The sequence below is a fragment of the Melopsittacus undulatus genome, chromosome 4, assembly GCF_012275295.1.
Source record: "Melopsittacus undulatus isolate bMelUnd1 chromosome 4, bMelUnd1.mat.Z, whole genome shotgun sequence".
NCBI lineage: Eukaryota > Metazoa > Chordata > Aves > Psittaciformes > Psittaculidae > Melopsittacus > Melopsittacus undulatus.
The window spans coordinates 18,815,884-18,840,721 of record NC_047530.1 but is presented as its reverse complement, the minus strand read 5'-3'; the positions used below and the strand labels follow the sequence as shown (position 1 = coordinate 18,840,721).

Here is a 24,838-nt window from a genome sequence, read left to right as displayed (position 1 = left end):
ATCATAGTTAAACTTTGCTAAATGACAGTTAATAACTTCTCTGATGCCTTTGCTGTTTTAAGGGACTGTAACAAAGTTGTTGCTTGTCTAGAAAAAAAAGAAACCTTTTTTCTTTTTCAGTTTTATGTATGGTGAACTGACAGACAAGAAGACCATTGAAAAAGTCAGACAGACTTTTGACAACTATGAATCAAACTGCTTTGAAATTCTCCTCTACAAGAAAAACAGTATGTATATATTTGTGTATGGTGTTGGGTGTGATAAAGTGTATTTGAAGTATATAATATATTAAATTAAACTTCATTTTGACATATGGGTAAATTTTGGGTAAGATTTGGAGAAGAAATGTGTATTTTGGTTACTGCAGCTCAAGAAGAGAGTTTTTTTTCAGAAGTGTTCAGATTGCCAAGAATAGTGGTGACTCCCTGCTGTCTCTCGTCTGACTCCTTCTTTACAAAATATATTTAGTTTTGAGGATTGTTTTACTGACTGGGTTAAGTGAAAAGAAATCTTGAATGAGGTTCCCCCACATCGTTTAGGAAACACCCCCATCTCTCCTCAAGTGAGAACCCAGAACCCAATTGCATGTGTGGATGCTCCCAACATTGTTGAGATGCCTCTGTGATCTGTAAACCAATATTTATGAGCTCTGGTGAGAATACTAAATTTGGTGCATAACGCAGGAATTGATTAAATAGCCAGAGAATTTTGTAACTTAATGAGATGCATGACCTAAGTCCCTTCCTCTTGGTGGCACTGGGTTTACAGGAGGTTGTCAGCACCAGAAAAGATTGTTTTGTCTTAACCATGAGTCACTGCAGTACACTTTCTGTCCTGCCATGTATGTGGGTAGTACTACTTCTGCTTTATCAATGTTATAGCACATACTAAGCAAAACCCACACTGCTGTGTGGTCTCACACTGGGCTTGTGCAGTGTTGATATTTCTCCCAGGCTGGTGATTGAAATGCCTGCTGTTGTCAGTGGAGATGAGCAGCCTCCTCCACTAGCACAGGGGCCATCTTCTCAAGAAAAAAACCCCGAAACCATCAGATGAAGCATGCTCCAGAAAAGCTAGTTCCTCTACCCTGAGCAGATTGAGTCTAGCTGACTGGGTCACTGGCCATGTGAACCACAGGCCAAGCACAATGTTGATAGAGCTGTTTCCTTCAGTGTGGCTTTCATTGCCCAGTACAGGATGCAGGTCCAGTGGGCTGGGGAGCTTTGCTGCTGGTTTAGCTGCCTGGAGGCCAGTAGCTGAGACTGTGCTCCCCTCACTGGGTGCTGGCATGGAGCACCTCGCTTGGGTGAGGTTTCCACCATGTGCTGTGGCTGAGGAAAGTTAATGGTGTGCCTCAGGAAGGAGCTAAATGTGCCCAAGTACCGCATTTCTCTGCAAACGCAAACCTTTCATGACATTGAATAGAGCATCCTGGATACCTCATCTTCTTGAAACAAATTGCATGCATTATGCTTTATTTCCACTTAACCCTTGTAGACTAAATCTTCCTGTCTGTGCATTAAGCAGAATGAAATGCCTTAGATTTCTCTAATTCTGCATGCTTCAAAGCATTTTAGTGAATAGTTTAGTTAAAAAGAGAAGCAAGAGCAGCTCTGGAGTCCAGCTGTTTCTGCAGGTGCCCAGGAGAGCCCTCCAAATAACCTCTTTTTGGTTCCTCAGCATATGGATGTGTATGTCTCTACGTTTTCAGCTTCTCTGCCTGTTTCCTGTGCAGGTCACCTGGACAGCCCCTCACATTAGGGGAATTTCCCAGGACAGATTCATGTTGGTTATCTTTGCAGGTGGTGGTGCCTGTCACTGCCATGCCCTGTGTCTGTGTGATTTCCAAAAAGGATCCCAAAGATCCAGTGCTTTCCCTGACTCTGTCTTCCCTTATTAACTGGGCTGGCAGCTCCTGCTCTAGCATGGGCCAGTCCTGAAGTAATTTCCTTTCTATTTCATTTAAGAATAAAGTGAGGAAAGCCTTCTCTTGGTGACTTTTCTGGAACAAGCTTTTTGCTTTGGGTTATGAATTGTCTGCTGGAGCTTGATGATGCTTCAGAGATTTATTAAGCTGCTGTTGCCTTAATAAAATCTTCACCTTTGCCCAGCTCTCCAAGCCTATACTTACCTTAAGTTATGCAGGATTACAGAAGGACTTTATGGAAAAGTACTCGTATATCTTCTCAGGTTTGAGCCAGTTCCCATCCATAGCATCTGTTGCCAGCTTTCTTCTCTAAAACCCGAAGCACAGAACTTCAACCTCTTGCTAATGCTAATAGATTCACCTTTTGGCTCCAGTTCTGTAGCTGGTTTGCCCAGGGTTTGCTTCCATTTATCATACTCTGAGCCTTGTGGAAGGTCCTTCAAGAAACTGCATTCTTATCCTCCAGACTGAATATCAGAGCAGATAAAGAAATAAAGGATAGTTATCTATTGCTATGAACACATTTCTGCAAAACACAGACAGTTACTCTGTGGAAGGGCTTGTGTTTATCACTGGCAGAGACCCTGCCTGGAGGTTGCAGTGCTCTCTGAGTACCCTCCCATCCACTAAACAAGAGGTGCTTATGTATTTCTGATGATGTGGCGCAACCTTTTTTTTTTCCTCACCCACGGGTTAATGGCTTTAGGCAGGAGGAGATTTGAGAATTTCAGGTTGCTTTCCCATCCTTCTTTGCTTTGGCACAGAGATGATCTGTAAGCATTCCAGAAGCATCCATTTGACTGCTGACTTCCCATGCCCCCTTGGCATGTTAACTAAGCTTGTGGGTTTCAGGTTCAGACCTGAAGGTTTACTACAACTTTCTTCTGCTTTACTGCTTTCCTTCTTACATAGTCCTCAGCTCTACCCACTCAAATACTCAGCAACCATGTTAGGCATGCATTTATATGTATACATATATATAGGGTAAAACTCAGCAAAGCTTTTTGCCTGCTTTTTCCCTAGATTGCTGCTTCTACAGAAATAGCCACCTTGCCTCTATCTTTCATTTTTATCAGTGCTGTTCTATAGGTTATTTTGCCTGCCTACTTTCAGAGCTTTTCAAAGGGTGCTGATGAGTTGCCAGGTATAGCTGCAAGTACATTATTACTCCAGAGTGCTGCAGCACTCTGTTTTGGAAGTTATGAAAAGAGTCTTTTATCTAAGGTTAGCAACTGGGAATTGAGATAATCAAGTAATCAGCATAATGGTGTTGGAATTATCACAAAAATCGGTCCTCTATGTCTCCCATTTTTCCAGTTTACTGCTAGTGAGCTACTGGTTTAATTGCAATTCAACAATGCTGACTTTTTCATGAACTCTTGTGGATTTTAACCTTTCCCACAGTAGTCCTAGCCCAATAGGGTTTCATTGCTCTCTGGGCATCTATCCTGCAGTTCCTGGCACAGTTCCCAGACATGATGTGTTAGCAGAGATTTGGGGAGGGTCAGTGGTGCCCATGGGATAACAGTGGGCAAGTGGTTTGTCTCAATGTGTCAGCTCTCAGACTGGCATTGAGACAGCTTATGAGAAAAGCCATTATGTCAACTGGCTGAAAGCACATCAAATCCCAAAGGTAATTAGCTAGCTGTGAAGGCATTTATAGTGAGGTGTGTGTAGGTGCAAGTTTGGGAGGGAGGGGACACAGCTGTGGGCATGGAGCTTTGCTGGATGGAAAGCCTCTCTGACATTTATGCCCCTGCAGGTGAACAGGGTGTTTCTAAGCAGGATGCTTAAAGTCTTTTAGGATTTTGCCCCTTACAGAGCAGACTTACATGTACATAGGGAACTGCCCCAGAAGAAATAAGACCCTTTTTAGCTCCTGAGCACCTGCAGGAGCCCTGTGTGAACAGTGAGGGTTTACCAAAAGCCATCCTAACCACTCTAACACAGTAGGGATTCTTTGGCTGTTTATTTGATGAGTGGTAGTATTTAACAATATTCTGTATTTATTTCAAAAGCTAAATAGAGATAACGATCTTAAGGTTCTTTCCAACCCTAACTATTCTATGATCCTATAACTGCCCTGGGAGAGTGCTCCACTGGGCAGGACAATAGAGGGTATGACCTGAAACACAAAAAGGAAACTGAATCTGCTGATTTGTCCTGATAGCACACTTGAATTAACTCAGTTCTTCTGAAATAATGGAGTAGCATCAAATTTGGAGCATTTGACAGTATGCTTCATCAGTTTCAGATCTGATAGCTTCATATTATGCGAGGAAAGAATCAAAGATGCCATCCATCCTTTTTTTCTTGCCTTCCTACCTCACAGACACTAAGTTTGTGAAGCATGCTGGGGAAAAACTAAAGAAAGAAGGCAAGAATAATATACTTTATTTCAGAATTGAGATTTATAAAGCCTCGTGTCTCTACTTGTCATTGATCAGATTAATGAAGCTGTAAAAATGGGAATATGTTGTTTTGCTCTGAGGGGGCTAAAATTAAAATATCTGGAAGATGTAGAAATATTGAGGTATGATCCCAAACTACACGTGTGTTATAATAACATGGAAATGCTGAAGTTTGCTGTGTACAGGATGGGGAAAGTTTGTGCTGCACCACAGTTCAATGTCTTTTTTTTTTCTCTACTTCAGGAACCCCAGTTTGGTTCTACATGCAAATTGCACCCATAAGAAATGAGCATGAAAAAGTGGTTTTGTTCTTGTGCACTTTTAAGGATATCACTTTATTCAAACAACCGATTGAAGATGATTCAACAAAAGGTAAATATGACATACACTATTATTTTTTTGTAAATGCTAAAGTACATGCTTGAGCTTAGTCCTGTGACAGGGACATTTCATGCTTGTGATCTGTGTCTTGAATTCAGGAAATATTTTGTGACCTGTCAGAGTTTCAAAGCCACTCTCCTAAATTATTGCTTAAAAATAAAATATAATATATCATTATGAGTGGAAATTCCCAATAATATTTTGCCAGAGTTACAAGCCTTTGTAACTGTCTCTTTGTCATTTCACTATTTCTTCACTACAGTTGGCATTTGCTAAAAATGTCATAGTTTTGAGTAATTTTGATGCTGTGTTTTTTGGGAGACCTTTCTCCTAAGGGACTGGTATTCTTTTCAGAAAAAAAAATCAGCTCCTTTGTGCTGAGATGTTGCTATTTCCCTCCTTTCTCACTCTTAGAGATCGATTGTGAAAGAAACAGCCTGTTCAGGTCCTTTATTTCTGGTCAGCCTTGATGACTGTGGAGTGGTGGACATCGTAGATTTACTTAACTGCTGGTGATAGTGTTTGTTGTGATGTGCCTTGCTCTCATCACCGAAGAAACCATGGCCAGACCCACAGCTGCCTACAAGAGAGAACTGGGAGGGAAAGGTGGAGGGGATACAAAGCATCTTCTGCTTTGGTTTAAGATGTGTCTTGTGTCAAGTTCACATATATATTACTTTGGGTAAAATAGTACGCATTCACATAAAGAAGGGCATTCATGCTACAGCATCTACACTGCATCTACTATTATAAGCTGCCTTCTAGCAATTTATTCCTTGCTATATGTTTCTCTTTGTGCTTGCAGAAGGCTTAATTTCTCACCAAGAGCTGTATGTGCTCAAAACTGTCTTCCTTAGAATAAACTTGGTGTCATTTGAATGCAGGCAGGATTTAAACTATTTTCTTATGGTCTAGATAACACTTCTTGTATGTGTTTGGATAAGTGAAAAGTAGATTTATGAAGGCAAACTTAAAACGAATGGCCTCTCTTTGGGCTAAGAACAAATATGAGATTCGTTTGTCTAGAGAGTATCACCCGTAAATTTAGAAAACCCTGATATAGGATATCATAAGCCATCATAAGCTTTGCTGCCTCTACAGTTTAGTTAGCAACTTTCAAAAGTTTCTTTAATTCACTTTCTGCTCCATAACATAGAATTCTTCTGCCTGGAAATAATTTAGATATTTTAGGATAAATGCCAGTTAATTGAAATGCTTTAACTGTAAAGGTCTGAAAGCATGGAACTGTCTCCTTGCTGTAGAAATATAGTATTTAGTGGGAGCTCATCAAGGAAAAAGCCAGTCATTGCAAAGATCGTTTTGTAGGATTTCCTATTTGATGCTAACTGGGAAGGTCAAGATGTAGCTTACATGGAACCAGCCCCTAGACCCTTTTCTTTCTCCAGCTCTGTCCCACTTTTTGCAGTATGTAGTTGCATTGAGTGTGTGCTTGCAGTAGGAGGGGGAAACCAGGCTGAAGGTGGTTCCCAAATGCAGAAATCATGAATTTTGCCTCCTTTGGATTCTTGGCCTGTCTTCCCTGGGGAGTCAGGGGTGCGCCAGGGGACTGTCTTATGGTTGAGGAGGAGCAGAATCCATCTGGCATCCATTATAGGAACGATATGCATTCCTACAAGAGAGAGCAATAGCTGTGAAGTGCATAACTTGTGTACTGCTGTTCTCCAGTGAAGGATACAATTAGTTAAAATGCCAGGTCTTAATGATGAACATTGCAAAATATTGTCAGCAGCAGCCAGTGAATTTTGTGTGGTTAAAAAGCACTTACAGTACGGCCACATCTCTTAAATTTCTTTAAGCCATATGATTGGAGTCTCAATGGTATTTTGACTAGAGCATTGATTAACACTGATCAATATATCCAACAGGCTCCATAACTACAAACCAAAAAACAGATTTTTCTTCTGCTTTTCCATAAATTAGAGCTTGTCTTTTATATTTTATATATATATATATATATATAATGATATTTGAATATTTGCATCGTTTTACTACAAGGTTGGGAAAACAGCACTACTGTATTACACTTTCTATTTCAACTGGGTGGATCTACAGGATCCCATGGCACTGGGATCACAGTGTTGTTTTGTCAGATGTAGTGCTGTGAGAGATGCATAATTCATTGTCCCTGCAGATAACATTACAATGTGCTTAGAAGCTGTTGGGCCACTTTCTGAGTTAGGCGATTGGTAAATATATACATTACAGTTTAGTGGGGAATTTTTAAACTTTCATAAAAAGCATTCCAGTAAAATATTGCTGTTGAGTTCTGGGATTTGTCATTGAAAGAACTGGTTTTGTTTTTTTTTATTTATTTTATTTTTAAGAGAAGGATGAAGGATTTTTCTTCAGAAATTCTGCCAGGACTATACAATACATAATACATAAGTAACTATGGTGCAGATGAGTTACTGTCTATTACTTATGGGAGCAGTAAATTTGAGATAAAAAATTCAACAGAAATAAAATATTGATGTCATTATGCAATAATCTCTCAGTACCAATATATTCTGCACTTTTCGAAGGTATGTTGCTTTGTACCAATATATTCTGCACTTTTCGAAGGTATGTTGCTTTGTTGGGAAGCTTCAGTGTATCATGCTCCCAAAAGGCAAAAGGATTTGGTATTTAAATCATAACAGTGGGTGTACCTACACTGCAGGGTGTCTGTGTGTCCTGACTCCTGGAGATGAATGGTTGGGTTGCCATATCTGCTTGCAGTGGCTGCAAAGTGGTCAGCATCTCATGTAGACCTTGCAAGGGAACAGCAGTTTTGGGGAACAAGGAACACTGCTCTGGTGCTGAGGATGCTCAGTAGTGTTGAGGAACATTTCATATTTGTGGAAACAGAACATGAAATAGTTATCTTACTACAAAGCTCATTGCAATGGAGAGTAGGGATTTTTTTCCTAAATTGATCTTAAAAATATGCTTATTTACAGGCTCAGGACAAAAAATACAGTTGACACCACAGGGGTGAGCCCTGTGCAAGCAAGGGAAGTTAACAGAGGTCTGGGGCAGTATGACAGATGGTGTGTGTCTCTGCTTACCTGTGTGCTCGCTGTTTGCTGTGTGTTAATGCTGTCACAAAGGGGGAGTGGGAGGAGGAGGCTTTGCTTGCAGGAGGGAGTAAAAGTAATGAAAAATTTTTGTGGGTCACCCAGGAGACTGAATTTGCTGCAGTTCAGAAAGCTGTTGAATCTTATTGGGCTGAAAGGAAGACTGGAGAAAAGGGATATTTAAAACCTGTCTGCCTCTAATAAAATATAGTGGCAGAGGTCAAAACTCCTGTTTTCTGAGAGGGTAGAGTCAGTTTGGCACAAAGGATTTGACTGTATTGTTTTCTTGCTATATGGCATCTATTATTGCGACAGTGTGTGGGAGACCAATGATGTATAGCAGTGTAACACTGACTAAAAAGTGGTGTTATATCCTTATAATGGAAAATTACTTGGAAAGTATCTAATCATTTAAAAGTGTAAAAATATTCTAGCATTTCAGCTGAAGCAGTGAAGATGATAATGGAAGGAAACATGAGCCACCTACTTGACATGTTTGCTCCACTTTACTAAGTGGGTAAAGATGCCAGTGGCAGTTGTACAGGTCTGGAGGTAGGGAGAACACTCTCTGTTGGCTTGGTTTATGGTTTGTAGTGTTCCAGCTCTTGAGTTGGTGACTGGATGAGCTGCAGATGGTGAGTGTGGAAGAAGAGGTGTGAGAATTAGTGATAGGGCAGAGGATGTGACAGGAGACGATGGCTGCACTTTGTGGTCACTGGGATGATGCCTTATTTTCCAGAGAAGGAGCTGTGCTGTTTGTCTGGTCTCTTTCTTTCCTTCTCCTGCTCCTCTTTGGTAATATGGATATTTGCCTGATCTTGATTCAGTACCAAGTAATAAGTACTGAATAGGTATGCCTGTGGTGGTATATGTCCAGATCCCCAGGTGTCCTGGCTGAATGCTTTACACAAGCAATAGAAGACCATTACAAGTGTATGAAAGAGTGCATTATGTATTTTCTTTCAGAGAATAAATCCCAAAGTATCTGTTTTTTTAATGTTTGTACCACTGTAGGGTCACAGTTAGATGCTTTTATCAGTTTGCTGTGCTTTCATTCTCTTTACCTAGTGGCCTTTTAAATACATCTGAAGACTTTCAATCCCTCCAAAGACACACAGTGATAATAATCTTAAGTTTATTTGTCAGAAAAAAAAAAGAAGCCATTTTTCTGGACCCTAACTGTTAGAAGAGCAAATGGGGCTACTTCAGATGTTAACACCATTTGAAGCCAGGAGTGCCATAGATGGTATTGAACTGAAAGTTTAAGGATTGAAAAAAAACCCATCATTTTTTGGCTAATAATGGAGTTTCACCTAGTTGTGCAATGGCTTTATTCCTTTTGTTGTCACCAGTAAAGAAAGAATCTGTCCTGTAGGTAAACTTACAAGGTTTTTTTTGGCTGGGATTCTCACTGGATATCTTGAGTCTCTTTTGAGTGAAATATTATGCTTGTCACCTGCTGGAAGTGATTGGGAAGAACTGGTGAATACTGATGGGATACTAAATTAGGATGCAAAGATGTGTTAATGAGGCTTTTACAACTCACAGCCATGTGCTGTTAACAGATGGGATCAGGAGATGGCACAGTAGTATCCTGAAGTTGTGGGGGTTTTTTTGTTGTTGTTGGTTTGGGTTTTTTTTGTTAGTTTGCTTGATGTTTGTTTGTTTGTTCTGGGTTTGTTTTTTTGTTTGTTTGTTTTTCTTTCATTTGATCAAGCCAGACTTTGACAATCAAGACTGTCTGGGACAATGCTGTAATGCTCCCAGTGATATAACTCTCTGTGGTTATATAACTCTATGAAATGATGCAACTCTATCTCAGAGTGTGACAGGGCTATAAAAAGTGTAGTAGTTGCAGAAATATGCACTTATGCTTGCTAATCCTTACTAAGCCTATAATTCTGATCCATTTTTATCTTTAATAAATGCAAGTTATTAAGCATATATAACTAGTTGCACATGGGAACTTTTTTACTTGAGGGGGTATCAATCCCAGTGATAATAGAAGTAGGTGGAGGGATTAGAGCATGGGAATGAAGTTTCTACCTTTAGCTGAAGCACAGTGTACCCTGTTGAATACATCACCTTGACAGTAATCCGTAACAGTAATTTAATAGGTCACAATTTGGGTATATTTACCATGTTTTTATTGCACTTTTCCATGGTGGTAATAACAAGGGTCTTCGTGCTATAGAGGCTCACTTGTTCTGTTTCTATTTCCTATTGTTCTGATATGCAGAGTTTCAACCCCCAGTGCCTTCAGGCACCAAGGAGATCACCTCCTCTTTCCATTCTCCCCTGGGTCTAGAGTGCAGCATCTAGGGATACTGGAAAAGAACTTTGTGAGGGACGACAAGAGAAGTGGTCATTTGCCAGCACATGTGTCAAGAGTCTTTCAGTGTCAAAAGTAGATGACTCTAAGGAATGATAAAAAAGAAATTCAATTGAAATAAAATCTAACCCTGTGAGAGTCTGAATTAAATGGGAAGCTGATCCTTAAAGCAGTAACTGTAGATGGATATGCTTTCTGTGTAGAAAGCTGAACATTCATAAAGCATATATAAAATGAGTATAAACATAGTAGTTCTGGAGAGTTTAAGTCTAATCTCGATATCACAGGGCATTACATTTCACTAAATTACTCCTCTGCTGGACCCATGAACTTGTAACTAAATCATCCCTTCCAGACAAATATCCAGTGTTGACTTAAAAGTCTGAAGAGACTAAGGACTCACCAGATTCCTTAATATTTTTCTTGCTTTTTCATTGCACTTTTGGCTTTAAGAAAGTGCCATATTTAAATTAACATTGCTTCAGCTTCTTGCGGTAGCACCTCATACATTTTTTTTCTCCACTATATTAAAAGAGTCTCATTAAGGCACTTACACATCTAATCAAGTCATTGCTCCACCTTCTTCTGATAAAGTAAATTAATTTTGCTCCTTAAGCCTCTGCCTAGCCTGAATTTGGAGGTCTGGTGGTGGCAGATCCGCGGATGTTTTAGCTGCACTTCAATCTATCTCATTGGCAGCGATAGGGATGAAGCCATGGTGTGATGGATTTCAGCCTTCCAGGTTCCCAGTCAGTTTCTGTGGCCAGTGTTGTACCCAGGTGGGTTCACAGCTAACTCTTCAATATTGCCAATTGCTCAGTCTCTCCCACTTATTGTATAGCCTCTATTATGTGTTGTATATCCAAGGAGTAGGCAACCTTTGTGCCAAAGCAAATCACATACTGAATTGCTCATCTACTAAGATCTCTGGATACTTTTCAGAACTATTCTTTGGATTTCCCCCTTCCATGCTGGAGATACAGTTTGCGTTGCTTTTGCCTTGATACCTGATTTACCATTTAAAGATCATTTTAATGGCACATACGGAGTTATCAAGCACATCATCCTGCATGACTGCTCTCACTACTGGTTAACATACCTCTATTCTTACTGTCATCTTGGCATTTCATCAGTCATTTTATAATGCCTTTCAAACCATAGAGAAAAGCACTGAATAGAAGGGGACCTGTCCATTGAAAGTCCAGAAGGCCCTCAGTAAAAATTTTTTACTATTTTCCACTTCTCCTTGTTAGGTATCTGCCAGGTAGCAAGTTCTTCATACATTTAACCTGTAATTTACTGAACTGCATAGTCTCAATGTTTTGTTGTGAGTGTCAGGTCAGTGAAGATTACCACACAAGAGGGTTTGGCCAACCTGTGGCTCTCAGGTGGTTCAAATGCAGCACCAGGATGAGCTGATGTTATATGATAAACATCCTGACTGTTCTGATTTGGGAGCTGTTGGGTTCTTGGCTACAGGTGGGAGCTGTCCTGATTTCATAGAATCATAGAATAGTTAGGGTTGGAAAGGACCTTAAGATCATCTAGTTCCAACCCCCCTGACATGAGCAGGGACACCTCACACTAAACCATATCACCCAAGGCTTCATCCAATCTGGCCTTGAACACTGCCAGGGATGGAGCATTCACAGCCTCCCTGGGCAACCCATTCCAGTACCTCACCACCCTAACAGTAAAGAATTTCTTTCTTATATCCAGTCTAAACCTCTGCTGTTTAAGTTTCAACCCATTACCCCTTGTCCTATCACTACAGTCCCTAATGAAGAGTCCCTCCCCAGCATCCCTGTAGGCCCCCTTCAGATACTGGAAGGCTGCTATGAGGTCTCCACACAGCCTTCTCTTCTCCAGGCTGAACAGCCCCAACTTTCTCAGCCTGTCTTCATATGGGAGGTGCTCCAGTCCCCTGATATCCTCCTGGCCCTTCTCTGAACTTGTTCCAACAGTTCCATGTCTTTTTTATGTTGAGGACACCAGAACTGCACACAATACTCCAGGTGAGGTCTCACGAGAGCAGAGTAGAGGGGCAGGATCACCTCCTTCGACCTGCTGGTCATGCTCCTTTTGATGCAGCCCAGGTTGGCTTTCTGGGCTGTGAGTGCACACTGCTGGCTCATGTTCATTTTCTCATTGACCAACACCTCCAAGTCCTTCTCCGCAGGGCTGCTCTGAATTTCCTTTTTGCCCAACCTGTAGCTGTGCCTGGGATTGCTCCGACCCAGGTGTAGGACCTTGCACTTGTCATGGTTAAACTTCATGAGACTGGCATCAGCCCACCTCCCAAGGGTGTCAAGGTCCCTCTGGATGGCATTTCTTCAGTCCAGCATATCAACAGAACCACACAGCTTGGTGTCATCAGCAAACTTGCTGGGGGTACACTTAATCCCATTGTCCATGTCAGTGACAAAGATGTTAAACAAGACCTGTGCCAACCCTGATCCCTGAGGGACACCACTCATTACTGGTCTCCAGCCGGACCTTGAACTGTTGACCACAACTCTTTGCATGCAGCCATCCAGCCAGTTCTTTATCCACTGGGTGGTCCATCTATCAAATTGATGTCTCTCCAATTTAAAGACATTTCCGCCACAACAGGACCAAATCCAGGGCAGCCTCTGAGGTTTTCATCAAGTTGGTGTCCCACCGTGCTGCCCAGCCCAGCCCCAGCAAGGTAGCGCTAGTACAGGGAGCCCTGGCTCGCCTCTCTGGCATACATCATACATACACTGCAGCTCCGGCTGGCTGTTGCTTTTAGCTTTCAGCTTTTTCTGTCAAGATGTTTGGCTGTCTTCCTGAAGCAAATTTATACACTTATAAAATAATGAAATTAACATTGTGGGGCATTTTACATCATTCTCTGCTGACAGCCATTATTATGTTCCTTTCCTTTTCTTTTTTATTAAACGTATTGAAACTCAGATCAACTTTTCTCTCATTTTGCCTGGCACCGAGTTCAAGCTGAGCAACCTGTAATTATTTGGGTCAGCCTGTTTACCCTTTCTGTGTATGAGTGCAGAAAGCCTTTTGGTTATACTCTGGGAGTTCTTTAAAAACTTTATTCTTACAGTAATAAATCTGGCCAGAAAAGGACTTTTTCTGTATGTCTTTAGCTTTCCATGTCCATTCTCATAAGCCCTAATTTCTTATTCACATGTTTACTTGTTCTGTTTTTCTTTTCATCCCTGAGTGCTTTGTTGCGTGCTGCTTTTTCATTTCATTTTCTAGCAGCTGCCTTCCTTTTGACCCTTAGCCTTTGGCTGGTGTCGTCCTTTTTCCTTAACCATTGAATGGTACCATTTTGCTGACAAGCTTCTAAAAGGCAGTTGACTGACATTTGCAGACTTTGGTCTTTTTTGTTTGGTGTGGTGGCAAATTTGCACCTTTTTTTTATATGCTCGTGGGAAATAAGCCCTTGGTGGGCCTATATGTGTGTATGAAGTTTAGCTGTAGTTGCAGAATGGGAAATTTAAGAAGTTGAGCACTGTAAATTTATGGCTATGTCAGAATTGAATTTAAGAATGCATCATATACCTAATGTAGTCTAGTGGTGTATAAATCTTAGCACTTTATACCAGCAGATCTCAAAATGGCTTACAAAGTAGGTCATTAGCATTAGCTTCATTATAAGGAGAACAAACTGAAGAGGTAAAGTATGTCCAAGAGTACCTGTTAATTCTTCATCCATTTTGAGCTCCCCAGTATTTGCAGTGGGTGGATGGTAACTGGGAATACAACATGGAGCTAGAATGGAGGTCAGATGTGAAAACTATCCCAAGAGTGCAGTGCATTATCAGACAGTGCAATACATGGAATTTCAAATCAGGAAATTTATCCTAATATTTTGAATTACATTTGAGTAGACACTGTGGTTCTTCAGTTCATAAATAGTTTTACTGCATCATTGGAGTGATTGAGATTTGTTTGACTATTATTCTATTTATTCAGGAATCCCATTCATTCCTTCCTTTCTCTCTAGCAAAGCAAACCCAGGATGATTGTTTTTTTTAAGGGATAATGAGCTCTTTCAACCATACTTCAACTGCAATAAAGAGCAAACAGCCAGCTATTGTAATGATTTTACTGTCTGAACATCTAGAAATACTTGAGATTTGTAGATGCTAACTACTTATGCAAAAGGATGATCCATGTTATCAGTTGAATGCCATACTGCCTGAGTGATGCTAGTTCTTTACTTTTGTGGCTTAATCATAGAGTATATATTATTTAAACATTTTTTATGTCAACCATTTTATTCTTCACTGTGAGAGGAGAACAACCACCTTTCCATGGTCTGGAGGTGTTCTTTATACTCCTGCAGGCAGGAATCCACATGAGCATCACTGTAATTGCCATCTGCAGTTGTTTTTCATAGAGAATATAATTCTTAACCCAAGTGTTTTCATTGCAGTCTAAAACATTGGATAGTTCCCTATCAAACAGATTTAAAAGTCATCATTATTTCTGATCCTTTTAAGACCAGACAAACCTTGACAAAAAGGTTAATTGCAACCCAGTAGAGCTACACTAATGTTTTATTATTGGGAGCTAGACATGTCTAGATATTTCAGAGCAAGTGCACTATAAAGAACATTAACATCTAGCCTTGAGATTTTAAACTCTTCATAAACTCTGACGTATTAATGTAGCTTTAAAATAACATAACATAGTTTATGTAGTAGAGATTTTTTATCTTTTTTTTTCAGCCTGTCTGCTAGCTGGGTGGCTAGGTCTCTATTCAGACCTGTAAACAGATCTAATCAGAGAGATTGCAACTTTTCAACTCCTAATTGAATTTGAAGGGGTTGTGTCTTGAAGATATTTATATTTGAAACTATTTGCTGTTATCTTTGAAGGTATTGGGTGTGCCTGTTGATTACTGATGTTTGTACAGGGAAGGTATCTTAAGCACTAGTGGAGCAAAATTAATTTAGTACTCCCTTTTTTTATTTTTCGGAGAAACCTTTGGTTCAGCTGATGTGTGAAGTATTCCACTAAATAACTCCCAGCTCAGCCCCACAGAGGGCTGTCAAATTGGCAGCCCAGATTAGAGCATCAGAATATCTTGTGGATATAAAATATTTAACTGTGACTGGAATGTATGGAGGAAGAAAAAACCTTCATCTTCAATTTATTGAGAATGTGGGAATTTTAATTTGAGTAAGGGATCAGACCAGGGGAATGTTTTGCTAGGCTCTTGTTCAAAAACAGACCTTTGTTTTGAATCATGAGAATGAATGCAAATCATGAAGGTGGTGTTTTGGTTTTGGTTTTTGTTTTAAAACAGGGGCACAAATACTTCTGGTTTTGTCCATGAATCAGAAAGTAATTAAAGAGGACCAGGGGCAACAATCATTTTATGTGTATGTTATTCCAGAATTTTACTTTGAGGTAGTTAACATCTTCCTCTGAAATACCCTGCTGAACTTCTTGTAAGGAGAAGCAGCTACTGGCCTGATTTGGTGTGTGAGCTGATGATGTTGCCCTTGTCCTAAGAATTTGAGTGCAATGGTGCAAGTTCAGGGTATTATTTTTCAAGTGATGCCTTGGAAGTAAAACACAGTCCAGATAAGCTAAAGAGAGCATCAGAAGTGTTGCTTTTACCTCATGTTTTCCTCCCTCTCTTACACCTGCTATTTGTGCTGCTCCTTAACTCTTTCCAGATAGAAACTATCTATGAGGAGAGGCAGTCACTAATACATGGGATAAAATTGTCATTATTTTCCATTCTCTCTATAGAAGAAAAGAAGGGAGAATCATCTGAAGAAAACATTGACAGCAGTGTGCAGCTATGCAAATTTTGCCTGGTCTATTTAAACATACACACTGGTTTTAAATATAATTCTGCACTTATCTAGTCTACAACAAGGTCAAGAAAGAGAGGAATGTACTCTATACAGATTATTTCAGACATGAGGAAGCCTGTATACATTTTCACCTTCCCACTCATATCCCAGCAACTTGCTGTTGCTATGTTTTTAATTCTCTGGAGTTGTAAATAGGAAACAAAGGAACTTGGTGCTTTTTCACACTATTGCAGATGGATAGATTGGAGCATGTAGAATAATGCTCAACTTTGTGCTGAATTAGAGAAAAGCCATGCTAGTGTATTCTGTTCTTCTGGTTTTCAGAATCATGGCATTCACAGGGCTTAAAGAAATGTGAAAATGTGAAGTCTCTAAATGAGGCTGGAAGGGTTTTTGCAAAAGGTCTGCTCTAGCACAAAGCAAAGCTTTGGTCTTGGTGGACAAAGAACACAATAAAATGGTTTGCCTTGTGAAAAGAAGAGGTCAGACCAGACGAGCAGAGTGGTAACCTTGAATACTTCTTTCTTTCACATGACACTGATGATCTCCTCAAGGTAGAAAAAGAGTATTTGAAAACCTCGTAGTTCTTCCTTTATTTTTACAGCAAAAGAATTGTCATTGTTTGATAAGTCTTGCTCTTCCATCTCCTTGTAGTACATCTTTCCCAACTTCCCCAGGCTTTCTGTATTTGCTGTTAATGTTTTTCTTACCGAAGACAATGACCAGGGGTTTCTCACCAGTTTTGCTTTTACAAGAGAAGAAGTATTTTTAAAACCCATATTTTTGTGAGTTGTCTCAGTCTGTGAAGCACCATGGGAAAGGAATTCAAGAGACTACATGAAGCCATCCCTTATTATCGCCAGCCCTGACTCTTCTCCAGATCCTCATCTAATCACTATGCAGATCCACTTCCTAAATCTCAGAAAATAAAATAAACTTGAGTCATTAACCATCAGCCATCAAAAAGGTCACAGAATCATAGAATGGTTGAGATTGGAAGGTTCCTTTGTGGTCATCTTGTCCAATCCCCTTGCTCAAGCATGACCCGCTATAACAAGTTGCCCAGGACTGTGTCCATACAGCTTTTGAGTATCTTGGGGATGGAGACTCCACATCATCTCTGGACAACTCAGTCACCCTCACAGTAAAACAGTGTTTTCTGGTGCTCAGACAGAACCTCGTGTTTTGTTTTGTTCCCATCACCTCTGCCCTGTCACTGGGCACCAAAAAGCCTGACACTGTTCTCTTTACACCTTTCCTCCTGGTATTTATATACATTAATATCTGTCCCCCATCCCTGAGTCTTTTATTTTCCAGGCTGAACAGTCCCAGCTCTCCCAGTCTTTCTGCATAAGAGAGATACTCCAGTCCCTTAGTTATCTTTGTGGGCCTCTGTGACTCCCTTTAGTATGTTCATGTCTCTCTTGTGCTGGGGAACCCAGAACTAAACACAGCATTCCAAGTACTGGCCTCACCAGTGCTGAGTAGACCGGAAGGATCAGCTCATTTGACCTGCTGGCAGTACTTTGTCTAATGTAGCCAAGGATGCCATTTGCCTTCTTTCTAACAGGTGCATATTGCTGGTTTGTATTCAGTCTGGTCCACTAGGACCCTCGGGTACTTTTCTACCAAGCTGTTTTCCAGCTGGGTGGCCCTTAGCACATCCTGGTGCATGGGGTTGTACCTCCTTAGGAACAGGACTTTGTACTGCTTCTTATTGAAGTTCATAAAGGTCCCGTTGGAGTAGCTGACAAAGCTGGGATGTAGCAAATGAAGGTATTTGGGAATCCAGCAGTTTGGCTGTAGTGGTTTTGGCTTTGGTGAGTGCTATTCAGTCAGCCTTGTATCAGCTCTGTGGGGCAGGGTGAAAAAGGAAACCTTGGAGAATGGCCTGAATTCATCTCCGTGGACCACAGGGAAGTGTCTTTCCAAGGGAAGTGGACACTAAGTGTGTGCACATGTGTGTAAGTGCCTGCTCGGGGCCTGAAGGTGGGTGACCACCTTCCCAGAGGAGAGCTGCTCTTTCTCTCTCATTCTTACAGTGTGTTTGCAGCATGCCAAAAGCAATCAGCTAGATGCATGGTGGCCTCCAGCAATTACGAGAAATGTCGAGGCAGAGCTGCCACGGTGCTGTTACCATGCTCAGCTGACTCTTTGAAATCACTGGCTAAGAACAGTTCTGACTTTTGTCTTAAAGCTGTCTCTTTGCCACAGTTTCATAGACAATTGGGAAAAAGAAAGCCACATTTTTTTTTATCCTACAAATGAATAGTTCATACTCAGATCACCATAGTCTCTCTTGACCTTGTTTAAATACATAAAGTACATGTTCCTAATTAGATAGACCTGTTAGCTCAAGAAGCATAAGACGTATCTGAAGTTCACATTTAAGGTTTACATGTGAAAAGTTAATAAAATACTTAATCTTTTTTTTTTACCTTTTCTCAGTGAATTTTTTGTGTACATTTTTGAGGTCATATATAAATAGCCTGACACAAATGCTTTGTGCTGAGCTGGTCATGGGTCATGATATTTAGATCTGGTTTGATTATTAAATGATGAACAATGGATTTACATTTGTGTGACCAAGATAAATATGTGGTAAATTGCACAGCCAAATTGTAAACTATTTTATTCTTGAAGTTTTATTGTGTTGTCTGCTCTCTGCTCTTCATTTTATCTACCGCAGGGCTTCCTTTAACTTTCCAAGTCTGTGACTCCTACCAGACAGCAGGCATTTAAAAATAAACCTAGCTAACAGGAAACACAACATTTCTATTTGTCAGATGTGACATTTACCCCAGTTTTCACATACTCAGCATTCGAGTTAAAAGTAAAGCCTTCTCCTGAACCCATTTCCTGTCCATAAGTTGTTTGACATTTTATACACACCTGTGTAGTAAAATACCAGGCTATACCTGCCTAAACTGAGTGTTGAACGTATCCTTCAGTGCTCCTGAGGAGCCATTTCCTTCCTGTGGATACCTGGATTTAACACCAAGATGTTACACTGTCTAAACCCCTGGTGTTTTCTTTGTTACCGTGGGTCTACCTCATCCATTGACACATCGCTCCAGATGTCATGTTTGAGTGTTTTCCCAGCAGGAACAATGTGATGTCACATTTCCAGGTCGATGCTGCCATCAGTAACAAACTCTTTTTAAATGTTGCACAAAAACTTCCCTAGGGCCTGCCCAACGTGTAGGTCTCAAGCTACCATTAAGGCAGCTGTTTATCATTAGTTTAAAAGCTAAATGTATTGAGGCCATTTAAAATCTAGAACTTAGTCAGTCTTTAAAGTCTTAATGATATTTTATTTTATTTTATTTTATTTTATTTTATTTTATTTTATTTTATTTTATTTTATTTTATTTTATTTTATTTTATTTTATTTTATTTTATTTTATTTTATTTTAATTCTAAAGCGTTGCTGTTGACGCAGTCCTGAATTTTGCTGATTTTGGTTGTATTTTTTTTTTCTGTCCCTGAAATCTAGTTGGGGTAAGAAACATTAAAGACTTTAGGATCAGACTTTTGAGGCTGCTCCAGTGGCCCTGAATCAGCAGGAGCCTTTCTGTAGCTGCGGAGAATTTTACTTCAGCAGGATTTACAGACTTGAGAATACTTTGCATTAACTTCAGTGGCTTAGAATTAGCTTTCAGAAGCATAGTAAGTCCCCAGAAGGCTGAAAGCACAATGTGATCCCTCTAACACAATGTCTCCAAAAGGCAGAAGAAAGAATGAGCCAGAGCATTTTGATTTCACTAAGATTTACTTGTAGTTGCCTTGAAGCAGTGGTATTTTTCCTCTTTTGCAAGTCTTAAAGCCTGGAGTCTGATGCTGTTCTGTGCAGCCATTTAGAGCAACTGTTCAAGTCTGAGACTTAATATCCATGAACATGAAGGAGATTTACTAGCAATGAATGAGGTCTGAGTACTTCTGACAGGATTTCTTTCTTCCCTGCAGGTTGGACGAAGTTTGCTCGGTTGACGCGGGCCCTGACAAACAGCCGGAGCGTACTGCAGCAGCTAACGCCGATGAACAAAGCCGAGGTGGTGCACAAGCACTCCCGGTTAGCAGAAGTAAGTGGGACAGATACTAGTTTCATAAGGCAGGAAGAGATGGGGGAAAAAGCCGTAATAACCCTTCAGAAAAAATACTTTTAAAGCAAAATATTTCCCAACCCTGATTTTTTTCAGCATCCTTCCTGCTCATCCTAAGCAGCACTATGTGCCAAGCCCATGTTTCTGGGACAGGTTATGAAAACAGTTTCCATAGATCATTTTTACCTACACGATCATATTTCTGTGGATGCAGTTCTCAGTTTGCTGCTTGTTGCTTAACTTGGGATGCACAGTGTGCTCCTCTACATATTGTTTCACAGCGACATGGAGCAGAACTTGATGTCCCTGAGCCCTGTGAATGGTCGCTTACTCTCCCAGGGAAATGTTTGATAAACTTCTTTGGAAGTATCCCTGCGTAGGTCCATGGGCTTGTTCAGAGCACACTGACTACATCATAGCCAACTCTTGCAGCAATAGCATCCTCAAGATGAACTCGAATAGATGAATCACTGGAAGCTATGCAGGCGACACCCTGAGCATGAACTGATGAAGAGGTAACAAACTTCACTGGTACAGATGGGCAAATATGCATGCTCATGAAAGACTAAAATATGTGATAGTGAATATTGATGATAAGCTGGTGCAAACATAGATAATCTAGTAACTGCCTCTGCATTAATATGTCATTGGTATGTTGGTTTCATATATTGTTTCTGATGACAGCTCATGCCAGAGAGTATGCTAAGATCTAGTAGCAACTTTAAATGCTTTGGGTTTTTTTTCATTCCTTTTATGGCTTTAGTGGACTTCAATAATAAAGGCACTATTTAAAATCAGAATAGAAACCCATAGTTTTCAGGTGTTTGGCAGTGTGGTATTTTCCCTTGAATTACCCTGTACCAATAACTTGGATGACTGCTGAAGTTACTCTCACATCTTGCTTTTCCAATTCATTACATTTCAGTGTTCTGTAAATCCAGTTACATCAATTATTGGTTTAATGTAGAGAAGGGAAGACTGGAGAAGATATGGTAACTATTCAAATAAGTCTAAAGCAGTTACATAGAATGAGGGAGGAAATCGTTCACCAAGACTGCTATAGTTAGAGAAAAAGTAATGGCATTAAGTCAGCAAGGAGGATTTAGACTGGTCAATAAGAAAAGCTCAGATAAGGGAGAAGGTTGCTTGGAGAGTGTGCAGTCTTCTCTTACAAGTTGCTTACAGCTGCAAACTGCTTTCTAGGCAAAGTGCTGTGAGGAATGCAGACTGAGTGGAGGTACACCATCACGGTACAGGCTCTGCTTTCTGTACTCCCTTGCCCGAGGAGATGCATTGTCACAGTTCATCCCTTGTGGCACTGCCCACTTTCATCAGTCATAACTATTATCAGCCATTTTCATTAACTGTCGATAAGAATAATTCAGAGAGTCTGATGAATGCAGCTGACTAAGACGATATTGTGTAGTCTGTAGTGGTTTAAAATTAAAAATTCATGCAGCATAAAAGAAATAATCATTATAGTTCAGTGGTCTCCACAGCCACTTGCTGCCCACTCACCATGTCAAACTCAGCATGAAATTGTGTTAAGAATAATAATAATTATGCTTTTACAGTATCATGGGTACTCCTCAGCACTCCACCACCAGAGATATAGGGAACTATCAAGCATATGTTCATTACATTTGGCTTGAGCCCTAAGTAGCTTTTTGTTCCAGCTATGGTGAGGCTATTTCCAGCTTCTGTCCCAGTGAACAAGGCAGGGAACAAATAGGTCTGGAGAAACTGAGGAAATAAGTCCCAGTCCTGATTTATCATGCCAATAAAGTGTTGACTACAGATGAGCCCAAAGACATAACTGGAGATAATGACCAGATTATGAGTCAAAGCCAAAACAGTGTGTTAAATGCAGGGTACAATTTTTTGCACAAAGTCTTCTGTGAAAAAATGACTGTATTGATCATTGCTTTTATTCCAGAGAAGGACCCATCAATCCACCAGCAAGTTCAGTGTGCTTCAGTGGCCAGCTAAACCTTTCCCATTGGTGGTTATAGGAACACTGTTAGTGAGCCTTGCCCTGGTCACTAGGGGAGGAGCACCTGAAGGTTGATATTTTTATATTACCAGATGTTTGGCATCTGTGAGGGTCTCTGGAAAGTGCCATTGGGACCACACTGCTCAGTGTGTGTTGTTGTTCATCTGGAGCTCAACACATGGCTTAGTGTAACATCAGAGCTGGTGTGATATGAGGCTGTTGGCAAAGGGAGCAGCCATAGTCTCCTGGAGGTCTCTGCCACACTCTCACTGCTGCCTCTGTGGTGGATCTAGTGGTTTTCTGGCCACAGGATAATTTTTGCAATTCAGCTGACTCTGTAGAAAACAAGTTGCTAACTAACGTAACAACAAGTTAATTTTTCATCATGTCACTTTAACCGACTTGCTTTACAGGTCTTGATCGCTAAAACTGACTTTATGGAGGGTGGAATCAGGTAGGCAGAAGCAGGTTTGCGTCACATGAGGTTACAGTCTGTCCCTGAGCCCGATTAGGCATGGTGGGAAGCCATATCCTCCAACACAGAATGAGAGGGGCTGCTGTTATTGTCCCCATATGATTTCTGAAGAACACATTTTCAGCAGAGCCAGACTTTTACTCTCTGATCTTAGTGACAGCTTTCTCATCTGAAAAATAAGACTGCAAAGAATTAAGGGAGAATCCATATGTGTGGTACTTTCATATTCTTAGTTGTTGTGCTGTTTATTCAGAGCCATTTAGTCTTCTAGGAAGACTCCTGTGTTTGATCATTTTTACATATATGGGGCTGTGTTTTGCAATCCAGCGGTGTTTTCTAACTGTGCAAGACACCTGTGTTTCTTCTAGGAAGAATCCTGTGTTTGATCATTTTTACATATATGGGACTATGTTTTGCAATCTAACTGTCCCTGCAAATACGGTGCATCAGCTCCAGTATGGGACAGGTATAAGGCTGAAATGAGTTTTAAAGTTGCTGGAATGATTTATTTTATCCCATATAATCTTGAGATCCCACAGAGTAAAAGGTGTTGTTAGTTCCACAATACACATGAATCTTTCAATTGTCAGTGCAATATACCGCCGCGTTGTGCATTCCTTTGTGCTTTTGTTTCTTGTCTTGAACTGAGATAAGAGGTAATTAGATTAGCTGGGAGGAATGTCTTAAGTGAATTTGGCTTGGTTTCTATGAAATGTTTCCAGTTCCACATTTTACAAAAGTGCGCATGTAGGAGATTATAGACATGCAAAAAAGAAAAGTAATTACAAGAAATAAAAAGAGAAGCCACTAGTGATATTGAGCTTGTAAGAGCAACAATGTTTTGAAGAAAATGAGAAGGAAACATGATATTGCCAGGGTGTTCAGACAGAAATTGTGCATACAATGTTTCATTTTAGAAGGAGGTCGGCCAGCAAAGTTGAAGTCTGGTTTACCTTTGATATAGTATTGTTCTGGCTCAACAGTGGTTTAAAAAAGAGGTCAGTCATGAAGGATTAGTTTTGTAACACTTCTAAATAGGAATGGATACACATATTCATAACTGCAAAGTATAAGCTGGCATGTCAGTACCCACAACCTGTTTATGGAACCTCTCTGCCCTTGCTATTGGAGTGGTTTTCCTTTCAGCCAGTCCATATGCAAAGGCCTCCCTTTTTGAAAGAATTTCCTTAGATGCTATGCTGTTCCCATGTACTGGGTGGTAGCTGCCTCCACACACTAAATAAATCAGATAATTTAGAACCAGTGGGTTGACTTGCAATGTCCGATGAACACAGTCCCATCTTTGTGCTGCTCCTTACAGAAATTCGTTAAGACCTCTTATTGGAGTATATTAATTGAAATCAGTAATGTTTGCTTTTCTGTCCTTTACAGGTTCTCCAGCTGGGATCTGATATTCTTCCTCAGTACAAGCAAGAGGCTCCAAAGACCCCACCACACATTATACTACACTATTGTGCTTTTAAGACCACTTGGGACTGGGTCATTTTAATTCTAACCTTCTACACAGCAATTATGGTTCCATATAATGTCTCCTTCAAAACAAAACAGAACAACATTGCCTGGCTTGTGCTGGACAGTGTCGTGGATGTTATTTTTTTGGTTGACATTGTTTTGAACTTTCATACAACCTTTGTTGGCCCTGGTGGAGAGGTTATATCTGATCCCAAACTCATAAGGATGAACTATCTGAAAACATGGTTTGTGATTGATCTTCTGTCCTGTTTACCCTATGACATCATCAATGCCTTTGAGAATGTAGATGAGGTAAGTGATTGTAGTTTTAATTTGGAATTAATTTAAGGGCATGGTCCCTGGCATCTGGCAGCAATAAGAGGCAACTGTGAAGGTCTGTGCAAATGTGCAGGGATAGAGAAGCTGCTGGTCTTCACCTATGCGGCATTCCTGTGTTGAAGAAGAGGTGTCATCACTTCAGTACCATGTGTGGATGTGTACATTAATACATGTGGGTTTTAGAATGACTTGCTTGTCTTCCAAAGACATTGTTGCACTTCCATATCAAAATGGGCTGGACCAGTTGGTATGTCCCCCTGCCACAGCCTCCCTTTTCATACCCAGTGATTGCCTTTATGCAATTCTAATCCGTTGCAAGGCAGACTAATATGACTTGACATAAATGATCAAAACTCTGTGTCTGCTCTGGCTGAAGCTGGTGGCAGGCTTGCCACTGACTTACTTGCACAAAAGTAGAGAATGCCTCTGAATGAGCATTAGTTTTTGAAACATGCTCTAACTTTTTTTTTATTTGGGATATCTTTTTAAATGTCTAATTGAGAGG

At 40.4% G+C, this 24,838-nt stretch overlaps 1 protein-coding gene across 1 annotated transcript in view; it reads left to right on the top strand.

Annotated features, from left to right (window-relative positions):
* The window catches only part of KCNH5 (potassium voltage-gated channel subfamily H member 5), a 158,049-nt gene that overhangs the window by 21,512 nt on the left and 111,699 nt on the right, over positions 1-24,838 (top strand). The window contains exons 3-6 of the mRNA XM_034062113.1: positions 121-227; positions 4,582-4,710; positions 19,917-20,032; positions 23,914-24,306. Of these exons, the coding sequence (XP_033918004.1) occupies positions 121-227; positions 4,582-4,710; positions 19,917-20,032; positions 23,914-24,306 (745 nt within the window). The remainder of the gene's footprint in view (positions 1-120; positions 228-4,581; positions 4,711-19,916; positions 20,033-23,913; positions 24,307-24,838) is intronic.